Here is a 14,180-nt window from a genome sequence, read left to right as displayed (position 1 = left end):
CATTTCCTTTTGTGTGTGTGTCCAAAATATAGAGCCTTTTATTTAAATATCATGTAAGAGATGTCTAAAGTCTGTACAATGACTGAGTAAGCTTAATATAACAGGAGTAAGGAATAACTATTCCTAAAGAAAAATTTTGCCCATATGACTTGTTTTCCTTAAAAAAAAAAACTCCTGTCGTCTGTGGTATCTGAAGGCTCATTTTCATTAAATGAGGTAATGCCTTTGTCCCTAAAGCAACATAATCTTAAATTAAGAACCCCCATTTTCTCTCTTTTACTGGTATTTTAAATTTCATCCTTTCTATGTCACTTTGTTGTAGTTATGTCTCTTGTTTACCGTTTTTTTAAAAAATATTTATTTGGCTGCGTCGGGTCTTAGTTGCTGCACGCGGGGATCTTCGTTGCCCCTTGGGGATCTTCGTTGCGGCGTGCGGGATCCAGTGCCCTGACCAGGGATCAAACATGGGCCCCCTGCATTGGGAGCGTGGAGTCTGAGTCACTGGACCGTCAGGGAGGGCCCCTCTTGTTTGCTGTTTTTGACTGGGTATTACTTAGTGAACAAATCTGAAAGTCTTAAAATAGGTGAATTTTATCTCATTCACATTTATAGGCATGACAGATGTATATATATATATATATATATATATATATATATATATACACACAGTTTGTATTTACTGTGTTATTTTTTCTGTCTATAGAATTTAATAAGTATTTCACAACGTGTTTGCATTCGTTTCACACCCCTCTCTCTCTCTCTCTCTCTCTATATATATATGTATATATACATAAACTGTTCTGAAAATTTGAGGGGTTATATTGTTTTCTAAATTTGTTCTTGATTACATTTATTTTTTTTAACGTAGTTTAATTTTTCTTTTAGAAATTTATTTTTTATTTATTTATTTTTGGCTGCGTTGGGTCTTCGTTGCTGCACGTGGGCTTTCTCTAGTTGCAGCGAGCCGGGGCTACTCTTCGTTGCGGTGCGTAGGCTTCTCATTGCCGTGGCTTCTCTTGTCGTGGAGCACTGGCTCTAGGCGCACAGGCTTCAGTAGTCGTGGCACGCGGGCTCAGTAGTTGTGGCTCACGGGCTCTAGAGCGCAGGCTCAGTAGTTCTGGGGCGTGGGCTTAGTTGCTTCGCGGCATGTGGGATCTTACCGGAGTAGGGATGGAACCGGTGTCCCCTGCATTGGCAGGCGAATTCTTAACCACTGCGCTACCAGGGAAGTCCTTGATTACATATAAAACCAGAGATTTAACTAACACACCCTTCTGTATGTATAATAATTAAATTAGCATGTTTGTATTTCCTCTTCCTTTTCCTCCTATGAATTTACACTAAGAAAAGTTATATAATAAACTAAAATTGGATTGTAATAATTTTGAAACACCTATTTGCCCTGTGTTCTTAACTTCATTACAAATTCCTCAAGAGCGAGGATGTTGGTTTTGGCAGCCCCACTTCCCCATCTCTCTAGATAATAAGTACTCATGTCATTGCTAACAACTGATGACCTCTTTCTCCTAACATGTTCTTTTTTCTACCAGCCTTGGCAGAAGTCTTCCTTCTCATCAGACAGGCCTATACGATGCTTCTGACCATTCCCTATCCCTTTACTTCGGCCTATGCTAGACTATGCCTTAGGAGTTTGCCTCCGGCAGAACCTTCGCCCAGACCATCTACCACCTGGCAGCTCCTACGGACACGTGGACCCAAGGGCGTCACGCCTCCGATGATTCCCCTATTATCCAAGACAACGTTAAAGATCACCCTAGATCAGTCCCCTTCCCTGGCCGACGGGTGGAGGCAAACAAAATCTTGGCGGGAGCGAGCAAGGGAGAAAAAGCGTGGGCGCCGAGGTGGGAATGAGGCGCCCCGCGTGGGTCAGCGCGGCGTCTCTTCCCTGCTCTTGATTTTGCGGACTGGAGCACGCACCTACCCGGTCGCGGCGTCTTTGGGGGCGGGCCCTCGGGGCGGGGCTGGGGGAGGGTCTTCGGGGCACAGGGCGGGGATTGACGGCGGGTTCGGGGGGCCGGGTTGGCGAGCCCTGGGCGGGGCGTTGGGTGAGTCCTCGGGGGCAGGGGGCGTGTCCTCCAGACTCGGGAGGTGGAACCTCAGGGCGCGAGTCTGGGCCTTGAGGCTCGTGGGGCGGGTCCTCGGGAACGTGAGCCGGTTTTCTCGGCGTGGGGCGTGTCCTCGGGGAACTGGTCCTCGGGACGCGGGGCGGGAACAGGCGACTGATCCACGGGGCGCGGAGCAGGACGTGGGCCCTTGGGGCTCGTGAGGGCGTGCCCTCCGAGCTCCGGGCGTGTCCTCGGGGTACGAGTGCCGGCGACGCGGGGCAGGTCGTCGGCGCGCGGGGCGGGGCGTGGGGCCGGGTTCTCTGGGTACGGGGCGGGGATTGGCGGCGGATGCTCTGGGCGCGGGGCGGGGATTGGTGGCGGATACTCTGGGCTCGGGGCGGGACGTAGGTTCTAGGGGCTCGTGGGGCGGGTCCTCGGGGCGGCGCGCGCCGGCTTCCCCTGCTCCTCCCGCGCGCGGCCCCTGGAGTGCCCAAGGCGCGCGGCCAGCCCAGCTCGGGCCGCTGCACTCGAGCTGCCCCGCGGCCGAGCGAGCGCGGGCCGGGGTCGGGGCCGCGGCGGTGGGTATTGCACCCAGGGTCCTTCTGCAGCCCCCGTAGCGAGGAGCGAGGGCGAAGACGAGGCTAAGCGGGGCCGGAACCATGAACCGGAGTTTCCACAAGTCTCAGACCCTGCGCTTCTACGACTGCAGCGCGGTGGAAGTCAAGAGCAAGGTGAGCCGGGGGCCGGCGGTCTGCGCCCCCCACCCCCGCGAATGAATGGGCACCCCGAAGGGGACTGGGAGGTGCGAGACGGGCCGGCGCCAACTTTGGAACGCGGCGCCGTCCGTGGGATGTGCAGGGGTCCCGCAATCCTTCCCGCCCCTGCGCGCGCACAAAGCCCGGCAGCCCGTTAGGGTTCAGCTGGAGCCCCGGCGCTCGGAGGGCCGCGCGGCCGCCTGACCCTTCGCGAGAGCGGCTCTTTTGTTCCACAAGCTGGCGGCGACCCGGCGCGCCGCACGGTGGAGGGGCGACATTTCCGGGGCGACCCAGGGGCTGCTCGGATTCGGGGCCGTGGAGGGGCCTCGGGGGCCCGGGCCAGGGGAGGGCCCTGGCCGCGCCGCCTCCTTCATTGCGGAGGAGTCTCGGAATCGGTGAGGGGAGACGGGCAGCCGGTCCCCGATCCCCGGACCGGACCCCCAGCCCCCGGCCCGGCCCTCTGTACCAGTCCCTCAGCCTCCCGGCGCGCCCCAGGCCCAGATTGCCCGGGCGCGCCGGGCCGGCGGCCCCTCCCGCTGCCCGCGCCCCGGCCCCAGCGTGCCCGAACTTGCGGGTTGCTGTGCGCGTTTGGGTAATTGGCTGATAGGATCTGGCGCTTCTGCCCTTTGCGGGGGCGGCTACTTCGCGGCAGACGCTTTTGTCTGCGAGGGTCTCAGTGGTGGACCCCGCGGCGGAGGAGGAGTTGCAGTTGTTCAGGGTCTTGGAGGGAGGGGGCCCAGCTTACCGCTGCCTGGGATCCGGCTCTCGCCCGTTCTCTGCGCGCCCCCCGCCTCGGTCAAGCAAGGCAGAGGCAACTGAGTGGTTGGTGGGAGGGGGCCGGACCCGAGGGTGGGCTCTGACCTCCAACTCTGCGCACGCTTGGGTCGCGGGGCGTGTGTGACCCGGTCCGGTCTCTGGGAAGACGAACCCGGCGGCCCCCTGCCTGGGTTGCCCCTACCGGGCAAGGGGGGTGCTTTGGCGTAGGAGTTCCAGGGCTTCCTCCGAGGACGGGGGATTCTCTGCGGGAACCCCACTGCAGTGAGTTGTGGCATTTCATCACCATCTTGTTGGACAGTCTTTTTAGGAACCCCTCATCTCTAACTACCCCGTGTGCTAATTCCGGGACCCTCGCCCTGCACTCCTCCCCGCTCTTAGCCCCAGAGTGCCCACACCCCGGAATCAGAAGTGCCCGCTGTGAGTTGCGTGGGGGAGAAGAACTGACAGGCGTGAGTGGGAGCCCCAAATAATTGACATTTCTTCAACTCAGTGGGAAGGTGGCTTTGTGGAGCTCATTGTCGCCTGCAGTAGCCACTGAGCCCGTGTGGTGTTTCGTTTTAACTGTTTATTCTGAGATCATCATAGATTAACAGGCAGTTGTGGAAAAGAATACAGAGACTTCCCCAAAGGTAACATCTTGTATCACAGTGTCACATCCAGGACCTTATCAGACTTGTTCACGGGGTGTTTTTGGGTCACACACTTTTGTCGTGTGCTCATTCTTGAGACCCAGCACGGTCACAACACAGACCACTTCGAATGCGAGGGTACCTCCTGCTGCTCTTTCACAGTGGCAGTTTGGTTCTAAGTGATTAACGTCACATGCTGTTCCTGAGTCTCACTGGCCACATCCCCTGTGCTCAGTAGCCACGGGCGGCTTGCAGCTGCCTGACCAGATTCAACTCCAGAGGGTCCGTCCAGAGGGACAGCCCTGGAGGAAATGCCCTCAGCAGGCCTTATCTTGCAGTTCTGCACTGTGGACACTGTGAGGACCCCTGGGGACTGGAGAGTAGGCATCTGCCTTTGCCTCTCCTGGGGAACTGGGGGCTGTGGGCGTTCGGGTGGCCCAGCGGGTTGCCTCAGGCTGCCCCACCTTCTTGACTGCCCAGTGAAGAAGGGGCACTGCCCCATGGCCCAAGCCTGGGTTCAAGTGCAGATGCATTGAATGCTCCACCGGGGGTGAGTGGCAGAGCGAGAGTTTTGGTTGAATTTGGGAGCACCCCTGGCAGGCCACACCAGCCTGGGCCCTGCTGGGCTGGCTGGTTATACACACAGCACCACGACTGACCCCCGCCCTTTTGGAAGAGGGGGCTTGCCTTACTGTTTGTCCAGAGGGTCCACGCGGCTCGTGCGTCTGTACACGCCCTCCCACCCACCCACTTGGTAGTGAATACTTGCACGCATGGAGTCCATCTGTGCAGGGAGCGTTAGTCCAGCTGCTGATGTCAAAATATGGGAGGCCAGACGTTACGACAGTGATGTCTTTCCACCATCTAAAGGTAGCACCGTAACACCTGGGTTTGTATGTGGAGAAAGTGGTGCCCGGGAGCTGAGTCCGGCCAGTTCTGCCACCTACCCTTTGGAGTTTTCAGGCAAGTTATTTAACTGTTCTGAGCCTTAGTTATTTCATCTGTAAAATGGTCATTGTACCTATTCCGCTAGCCCCCCAGGATCAAATGAGGTAATGAATGTGAAGTACTTTTAAACCGCAGAGCACCCACAATTGTAAGAGTTAAGCACTGCAGGTCAGGATTCTGTGGCATTTCAGGATATCAGGTCTGAAAATCTGATCCTCTCAGAATTTTTGGCATTAGCCATCTGCCACAGCTGGTCAGTTCCCAAAGCGTCGGAGGCAGAGACATTATCTTGACTTGGTGGGTCTTCCCCATCGTATAGCCCCTGGCTCTCCCCCAGCATTTCTGTTTTAATACCTTGATGCATCTATTTCTCTCCCCACCAGCTGCATTTCTCTGCACTTTGGAGTATAATTGCTTTACAATGGTGTGTTAGTTTCTGCCTTATAACAAAGTGAATCAGCTGTATGTATGCATATATCCCCATATCCCCTCCCTCTGTGTCTCCCTCCCACCATTCGCTATCCCACCCCTCTAGGTGCACGCACTTCTGACTCCCCAGTTCTGGTTCATGGGGCCGCCATTTCACACTCACTCTTTTTCCTCTCTCCCTGTAAGACCTGCAGTGGGGAGGGGCTGTGCAGCTGTCTGCAGGAGCATGTTTCAGGCTGAGGGGAGCAAGTCTTGGCCCATCAGAGGGGCAGCAGGAAGGCCAGTACTGGGGGAGGGGTCTGCAGGGGCAGAGTAATTGGGGATGACTTGTTTGGGGAGAAGGCAGAAGGCCGCCCGGGGCCACTGCGAGCCACAGGCCTGAAAAGCCTAGAGGAGCACAGCTACCCATGTCTGCAAGCTGCTGTTCACTGAGCCCTCACCCTCTGGCTGGAGGCCCCTGTGTTAAATGAGGCCCGTGTTGTCCCGGTTTCCTTACCCCTCAGGCCTCATCCGTGTTCACTTCAGCCTCTGGGTCCCGTTTATGTGGCTTTCCCCCCACCTGAAATGTTTTCTCGAAGAATCTGCCCTATCCTGACCACCCTCTCCTACAAGGCCCATCTGATGTCTTCACCAGGCCAAGCCTTCTGCATCCTCTGACCCCTTCCCCGTGTTTCTCTCATCTTACGGCCTTTGTCACGGTGCTGGTGACAGGAACCCAGGACTGTGTTTACACCCCCATGGCTTGTTGTGTTCATTGTGTGAGGGGAGAGTAACACCTCTAAAGGTTTTAATCCAGTTTTGGCTGCTTGGTTTAGATAATGTTGGAGACTTTTCTGCATTCTAAACAAATACATTATCATTGTAGAAAATGTAGAAACCATAACAGGCACAAGGGGGAATTCTCACATCCAAAGTGTGGTCGCGTGTCCTTCTGACCCTTTATATCTGCATGTATACATGCAGATGTCTTTGTTTTACAGAATCAGAGGCATATTTTATAGGTATATTATTCTGTAGCCTTCAAGTTTCCGCCTTGAACTTAACAGTGAAGTGTTTTCTCATGTCATTAATAATTTTAGAAAACATATTTTTGAAATGACTACGTAGTATTCCATCTTATGTGCAAACCATAATTAATCTAACTAATATCCTATTGGGTTATTTCCAGTTTTGTCCTAGAATAAACAATGCTGTGAATAACAACTTTGCATTTAAATCTTTATATAAAGAGTACATATAGAATGTATATCAGAAAAAGTATACAAAGAATACTGATTCCCTTAATTCAATGCAGAACTTTTATTATGTCTTTAGGACAGATTCCTAGAAGTGAAGTTACTAAGTGAAAAGTCTGCACATTTTTAAGGCTTTGAGTACGTATTGCTGAATTTCCTTCCAGAAAGTCTCTTCTATACATGTGTACCTTGTTGCATGTCTAGCCCTCTCCCTCCCTCCAGTCCTGGGTATTTTCTTATTCTATCCCATTTAGATAAGTGAAACACCACCCCATTTAATTTGTTTTCTTGGGTTATTAGTGAATAGAAAATTCTTATATTTGTTAGCTATTTTATGTCTATTTTTAGCTGCCTGTCTCCTTCCACCCTTCTTTTTTTTGATTAGTGTTCTTATTTTCTACTGAGTGATGGAGCTGCTCGTCCCAGGAGATTTTCCAGTCAGTGCAGATGGTGCTAGGTGACAGTGTTCCCTGTGGTCCCAGATTGTGTCTCTGCCGAGGTTGTCGGCTGCCTGGCCATGCCCTTCCACCTGGGGGCTGGAGCCTGGGCCAGGCCCTCCCCATGGGCTGGCTGGGCACTTGCCTCCTGTGGGCCAGTTGAGAACCGCCTGACAGTTTGACTCACCTCTGTGCTTGGCCACACCCTTTTAAGATTCCGGTTTTGTTGTATCCGTGCATGTCTGTGTTTAAACAGGTTCGGTAACTTGACTTGGGAAGTTGCATCTAGAGGAGACTCTCATCAGGGACCCAGGTGGGGAGTGTCAGTCTGGTGGGCATGGATGGTGTTGCGGCCCACCTCCTGTGGGTCTGTGACCCGTGAGCAGCAGAAAGCCCTGTGGGCGTTCCTAGGGGCACCCCAGTTAGCAGGGGTTCAAGCCCTTTCCTAGGACCCATGACATTTCAGATAGAGGACTCTTCCAATTTTAGGGAAGGAAAGGAGTGTCGGGGCCTGGGAGATGCAACCATTCAAGGTTGCTTCTAGGTGTCAGAAGCTCTAATGTTTGTGAATCACATCCTGAATCGGTGAAAATAGAGAGGCATCCTGCCCCTTTCCCATGAAGGGGCCTCCTGGACTTTTAGAGGCAAGCAAGGAAGGAGCTTGGAATGACGATGGCAGAGGCGTCTGTGAAAGGGGCCTCAGGGGTCTGGGAGTTGCATTTGGTCAACTAGCTGTTTCCATGTTTATAGGCTCCCTACTTCCTCTCGGCAGATTTCTCCTCAGCTGTGAACCTGGGGAGCAGTGTGAGGTGCTGTGCCCCTTTCTAGCCCCAACACACACCTGGTAGCCCTCCTCTGAGGCTGCCCTGAACACACGAGGGGTATAGAGATGGTCCAGGCTGGGTGCTGCCCTCTGTGTATAGGTTGCATTGCGAAGTATTTCTTAGTATTTGGTTAACCACATACATATATATTCTAAATACATTACAAATAATCATTCATTAATCCCCATCACAGCCTTGCCAGATGGGTTCTGTTATAACCTCCCTTACACGAGAGAACACTGAAACGTCAAGGTGGCTCCGCTAACCTGGCCCAGGTCAGGGGGCTCAGGCAGTTCGGCTCCAGACCCCATGCTCTTTACCATGAGCGGTCTGTGGCCCTGTTGGAGGAGGACTGCTGCCCCTCTCGCTCTGACAAGCCCTCAAGTCCAGGTCCGGATACTGACGCAGGTGTTCACAGCTCACCCCGTGTAGAATGAGGCAGTCCCTCTCGGGCTGTCTGGATCTGGAGTTTGGAAGGGTTAGGCCTAGTGCTTTGTGGGGAGGAAGCTCTACTTTTCTTCCATCCGGGAGCAGTTTCTAGCCGTGTGGCCTTGAAGGAAGTCCAGTGTTCAGTAGTCATTCTTAAAAGCCTGTCATCCATTGATGTATTCATTTACTGAGCAACTACAGTGTGACAGGTGTGGGGTTCGTGCTGCGGTACAGAGGTAACCAAGACAGCCAGTATCCTCACCTTAAACACGTATGATCCAATGAAGGATCAGTCACTGATGGGCATATCGGAGTGGGTGGATGCGGGGGTCCTTCATTCTGATATCCGAAGTATCACCAAATCCACAGTTTCACATCTTGAGACCAGAGGTTTCCGGTGCATCCTGGCTGTCTTGCCCACATAGCAAGAGCAGTCGGTGCTCGGGCATCCAGGAGCTGCTCTTATCTTCTCTGGCGTCAGCAACAGCGGTGCCCCCACGGGTTGCTTTGAGATGAGTCAGAGCATCTTCTCCCCTCCTTGCTTCCAGAAGCAGCTGGGCTCTGGTCCCCACTTGTGCGCATCTGGGGACTCTAGCTCTCTCCCTGTGCTGCCTTTCTCAGTAGCACGCTCCAGGGAAAACATTCGGCAGCTAAAATGTGACAAGCAGTGCTTTGCATGCAGTAGGTACCCAATAAATGTTAGTTGAGTTGAAATCAGATGATTTTCCTGATAGCTGCTAGTTCAGAAGTGGTCTGTCAGGGTACTTTCAAAAAGAACTGCTTTTTGGGGCAGGTGACCAAAGCTGGATTCACCAATTGACTTATTCCCAGGGCGTCTCTGAGAGGGGTCAGGGGCCTTGTCATCTGCCTGCTAGTGCCCCGGAGGGGAAGGGAGAGAACGGGGTAGCAGATGAGCTGAACAAAGAAGAGAAAATTTGGAAGTTCAAAGGAAGCTGATTTAAAAGTCCACGTGGACACCGCTGCTGTTGTTAGTGTCTCCTTATTTCCTTAGTGCTAAATTGTAGGCTGAGAGCTGCAGGGGCCCAGCTCGGGGCATGTCGTCGGAACCAGCTCCTGTGCATCTCCACGAGTGCTGCCCACCCCTCTTCCCTGTAAACCCCATTGGCCCTACCTGCTTCCTCTGCCAGAGCTGCCTGGGCAGCCCTGTGTTACGCATAGGATAGGGGTAGCAGGACAGGGCTCTCACTGTTACAGCTGGGACAGCAGTTACCTTCGATGCCTCCTTTCCCTGTCCCCTAAGTTCAGTGCTTCCCAGTTTCCTGGGGGCCAGGGACATGTGTCCCGCACCCCACCATCCGTCTCTCCGACTCGCCAAGACTGTGTTCCTCTGGGGCTCTGCAAAGATGCTTGCTGGCAGAGGAGACCAAGCGGGTGGGCTCCTCTCACCATCCCCAGCCAGAGCATGCGCTCTGTATTTTGGGGTATATGTGTAGCTTTTTACTTGAGGGAAGTAAAAAAAAAGCTTTTGCCGCTTAAGGAGTGTGGAAAGCACCCAGAGCCTCGTGCATGGCCCATCCCTGTTAAGTTCTTAGCTTGTCACTCTCCCCAGGTCCACGGGCTTGTCACCCTCCCCAGGTCCACGGGCTTGTCACCCTCCCCAGGTCCACGGGCTGACCGTCTGCAACCCGATCGTCTCCTACACTTATGCAGGAAGCTCTGCCATGCCTCAAGGCTGAAACAGCTGCCTTTTCAGGAAACTGTTCCAGCGCCGCCTCACACCAGGGAATCTCTCCTGTGTGGAGTGCGGTGTGTGTGACAGTGAAGTACACTAACCTCAGGCTTGATGAAATTTTACATGTTTGCACACCCGGTGAGCACTGTGCACACAGTGTGGGACATTTCGGCTTTCAGGAAGTGCCTTCGTGCGCTGTATAGTCAGCCCCCATCCCCAGTGTAACCGCCAGCAGGGTCTCTGTCACCAGAGATGAGCCTGCTGGTCGTCAGGCGCGATGTCACAATGCAGTCTGTGTCCGCAGGGTCCATCCGTGTTGTGTGCATCCAGAGATCTGTTTTTTATGGATTCAAAGTATTCCTTTGTGCAGAAGATGTGGCACATATATACAATGGAATTTTACTCAGCCATAAAAAGAAACGAAATTAAGTTATTTGTATTGAGGTGGATGGACCTAGAGACATACAGAGTGAAGTAAGTCAGAAAGAGAAAAACAAATACCGTATGCTAACACATATATATGGAATCTAAGAAAAAATGGTTCTGAAGAACCTAGAGGCAGGACAGGAATAAAGACGCAGACGTAGAGAATGGACTTGAGGACACGGGGAGGGGGAAGGGTAAGCTGGGACGGAGTGAGAGAGTGGCATGGACATATATACACTACCAAACGTAAAATAGATAGCTAGTGGGAAGCAGCCACATAGCACAGGGAGATCAGCTCGGTGCTTTATGACCACCTAGAGGGGTGGGATAGGGAGGGTGGGAGGGAGGGAGACGCAAGAGGGAGGGGATATGGGAACATATGTATATGTATAACTGATTCACTTTGTTATACAGCAGAAACTAACACACCATTGTAAAGCAATTATACTCCAATAAAGATGCTAAAAAAAAAAGTATTCTTATGCATCCGTCTGTGTTGCTGGAGGTGCAGGCGGCCAAAGCCTCCCGTGAGCTCCCCTTCAGCGTGCTTGTGAGTTTCACTAGCCGTTCTCCATGCTGCTGGGGGCCGGCTGGCGGAGGCCCTGGTCAGGCTAGCGCACAGCCCACTGTGGCTCTTCTGGAGCATCAGGTGTGCGGGCGCCGACCCTGGACTTGGGTGGATTTGGGTGGAGCAGCTGTTGTAGGGTTCTGAGGGTTAAGGAGTTCCCGAAGGCCTTGAGCCACAGCTTATTAATAGGTTGTTGATTACTGAATCCAAACAAATGAGGAATTTGTCTTACAGAATTGAAGGGCCTTCCTAGTCCTTCCTTTATTTATTTTAAAAAATATTTATGTATTTATTTATTTGGGTTGTGCCAGGTCTTAGTTGCAGCGCGCGGGATCTTTAGTTGCAGCACGCAGACTCTGAGATGCAGCATGCAGACTGTCAGTTGTGGCACGCAGGCTCTGAGATGCGGCACGCACGCGGGATCTAGTTCCCCGACCAGGGATGGAACCCGGGCCCCCTGCATCGGGAGTGTGGAGTCCTACCCACTGGCCCGCCAGGGAAGCCCCCCCTCCCCCGCCCCGGTCTTTCATTTAATTCTGCAGTTTGAGTTGCTGCTGTCCTGCCTTCTTCTGCCCCGCTTTACCCCATACTACCTTGCGTGGGCCCTTCTGGTGGGCCAGGTGCTCGGGGAGAAACTGAGACATGACACGAACAAGGACGGGCCTGGTGCTGCTTGACGGGTCCAGGACAGCTCGTGTCACGGTCTCTTTCTTTTTTTGAAGTTTATTTATTTTTTATACAGCAGGTTCTTATTAGTCATCTGTTTCATACCCATCAGTGTGTACATGTCTATCCCAATCTCCCAGTTTAGCCCACCACCGCCCCCCCCGCCACTTCCCCCCTTGGTGTCCGTACGCTTGTTCTCTACCTCTGTCACAGTCTCTTTGGTGACGGTGCACAGTTGTCCTTTTGAAAACTGTCTGAGTTTCCCACGCGGAACGAAAACCCCCACGGCGGCCTTGACCGTGGCGGGCTGTGGAGCCAGGAGCTTCACGTGGCCTTCACCTAGGGGTGTCCCTGTGTCGCCCTGCAGCTCACCACTCACACACCTGAGGATGTTGGTGAGCTGCACCCTTTGCCTTCGGGAATTACTTTGCTCTCCCTGAAAGTCCTGCCTAGTGATCCGGCATGTTTATTTTCCGTTTCACGGCGTGAGTGTGCCTGTCGAAAGCTGGATTGTATGTCCGTCAGTCTACAGAGCAGATCTCTCTGTGCCTTTGCTTCCGAGACAGGACGTGGGGCACTGATGCACAGGGGCAGAAAGCGCCCCCGACGGCCTCCTTTCGGGGTGCGTGTTGCCGTGGAAGGACCCTGGGGTCCCTGGTTAAGGGCTGTGGAAAAGACCTGTGAGGACCATTAAGCGGCTGTCTTTCCATGGTCAGCTATGCTAGAGGAACTGGGAGACTAAAGGAATGTTCGCGTCCTGTTTTCCACGCTTGGGGGCCTGAGCGACTGCTTCCCCACCCACAAGCCCTGCCCTTACTTCCCTCGCTGGCCTGGAATAATGACGGGCTGCTGCTGTGGGGCAAAATACTCTGCCTGCATGAAGGTCCTTCACACAGAGGAGGAGGTGGGCCCTGGCTCCTGGTAGCAGCTACAGGTGCAGGACGCGTGGGGCACCCGGATTGCACAAGGACGTGCTCCTTTGGCCTGGAAGGGGATGCAGAAGCCCGTACGTCTGGACGCTCTTGTGGGCAGCAGTGTGTCGGGTTCTCCGGAGAGGAGCTGCCCTGGAGCAGCTTTGTCCCTGCTCGTCTCGAGCTCGGAGTCACCGGTCCTGTGCACCGCCGCCCCGAACTGGGAGCAGTTTCCCAGGAATGCGACCGCACTGCTGGTCAGTGGTGCCTCCTCTCAGCCCACCCGGTGGTGGGTCACAGACTCTGGTCACCGCCAGGCTGAGGATCCGCAGGGACCAGCCCTTGAGAGTGAGCAAGCATGTGCTATCGGGGTTGCCCTGCAGTCCTTCCTGGAGTGAGGTTCTGGGGAACGCACAGTCTCTGGGCTCCCTCCCTGCCCCAGGAGCTAGGTCCAGACTGGTGGGAGCAGATGCCACCCAGGTCACCTCACCTGGAGGAGAGTCCGGGCAGGTATGACCTCTCGTCAGTTTCAGTGGCGTCTCATGGTTGCAGCTTCCCTTCTCGGAGCATCGGCTGTGTACCAGCTTCCTGCCGGCCCTTCTGCCGGGTGCTCGTCACAGATGTTTCCTTGACGCTCCTGACACCTTATACATGGGCTGTAGAGGGGAGGACCTGGGGTCTTGACCAGGCTGTTAGCTCGCCCAGCCAAGGCCCCAGCCAAGTGGCAGAATCAGATCTTAAACTCTCACTTGCTGTGCCGTCCTGCTTCCCATCTAGTTATTATCCCCTGGCTCCACCTCATGGAGGACAGACAACACCTACCTGGTCCAGACGTGCTCTGAAGTCACAGCACGTGTCTCTCCACCTTCCTCCCCAGCACCTCCTGGACACCAGCTCAGGGCTGTGCTGCTTCTTAAATATCCCTCCTGCATCCTGTGAAATCCCTCTCCTTGGCAGCCCCATGAGCTCTGGCCTGTGTACAGTCTGACTGGAGGGAGATGGGGAGGGTACAGGGAGAGCCTTTTCCTCTGTAGCACTGCAGAGGCTCTTTGCAACTGTGGTCAGTGTTAGTGGTGACCTCCCAGGTCCCTAGCGCACTGGACATGTGACTCAGTGGAGGCCCCTTGGATTGCAAGGCTGGGGTGGGCAGCGCCTGCTCAGCTTAGCGCTGAGTCCCCATGCAGAGATTGGGGTTAGGGCCACACTCCTGAGCACAGCTTTTCTCTCACAGAGTTATAAAAAGGTGGTTTCGTTGTGAAAAATGCCCTGAACAACAGCTGCCTGCCAGTGGCGGAAGGGACAGGGCCTATGCAAGCCGTGACTCGCATTCAGAAATCAGGAAGGTGGCTCAGCTGAAGGAGGGAACGCTGCTGTTGGGGGCCCGCGA

General features: G+C 54.0%; 1 protein-coding gene across 1 annotated transcript in view; it reads left to right on the top strand.

The window, feature by feature from the left end:
• Positions 1-2,597: 2,597 nt before the first annotated feature.
• The window catches only part of PARD6G (par-6 family cell polarity regulator gamma), a 105,957-nt gene continuing 94,374 nt past the window's right edge, over positions 2,598-14,180 (top strand). The window contains exon 1 of the mRNA XM_027118848.1: positions 2,598-2,797. Coding sequence (XP_026974649.1) covers positions 2,726-2,797 — 72 coding nt within the window. The 5' untranslated portion in view covers positions 2,598-2,725. The remainder of the gene's footprint in view (positions 2,798-14,180) is intronic.

Source organism: Aethalodelphis obliquidens, unplaced genomic scaffold, assembly GCF_003676395.1.
Source record: "Aethalodelphis obliquidens isolate GAN/ISIS:26980383/991018 unplaced genomic scaffold, ASM367639v1 scaffold19, whole genome shotgun sequence".
NCBI lineage: Eukaryota > Metazoa > Chordata > Mammalia > Artiodactyla > Delphinidae > Aethalodelphis > Aethalodelphis obliquidens.
Note: the sequence above shows the minus strand (reverse complement) of the source record. Positions and strands in the feature narration are given on the sequence as shown.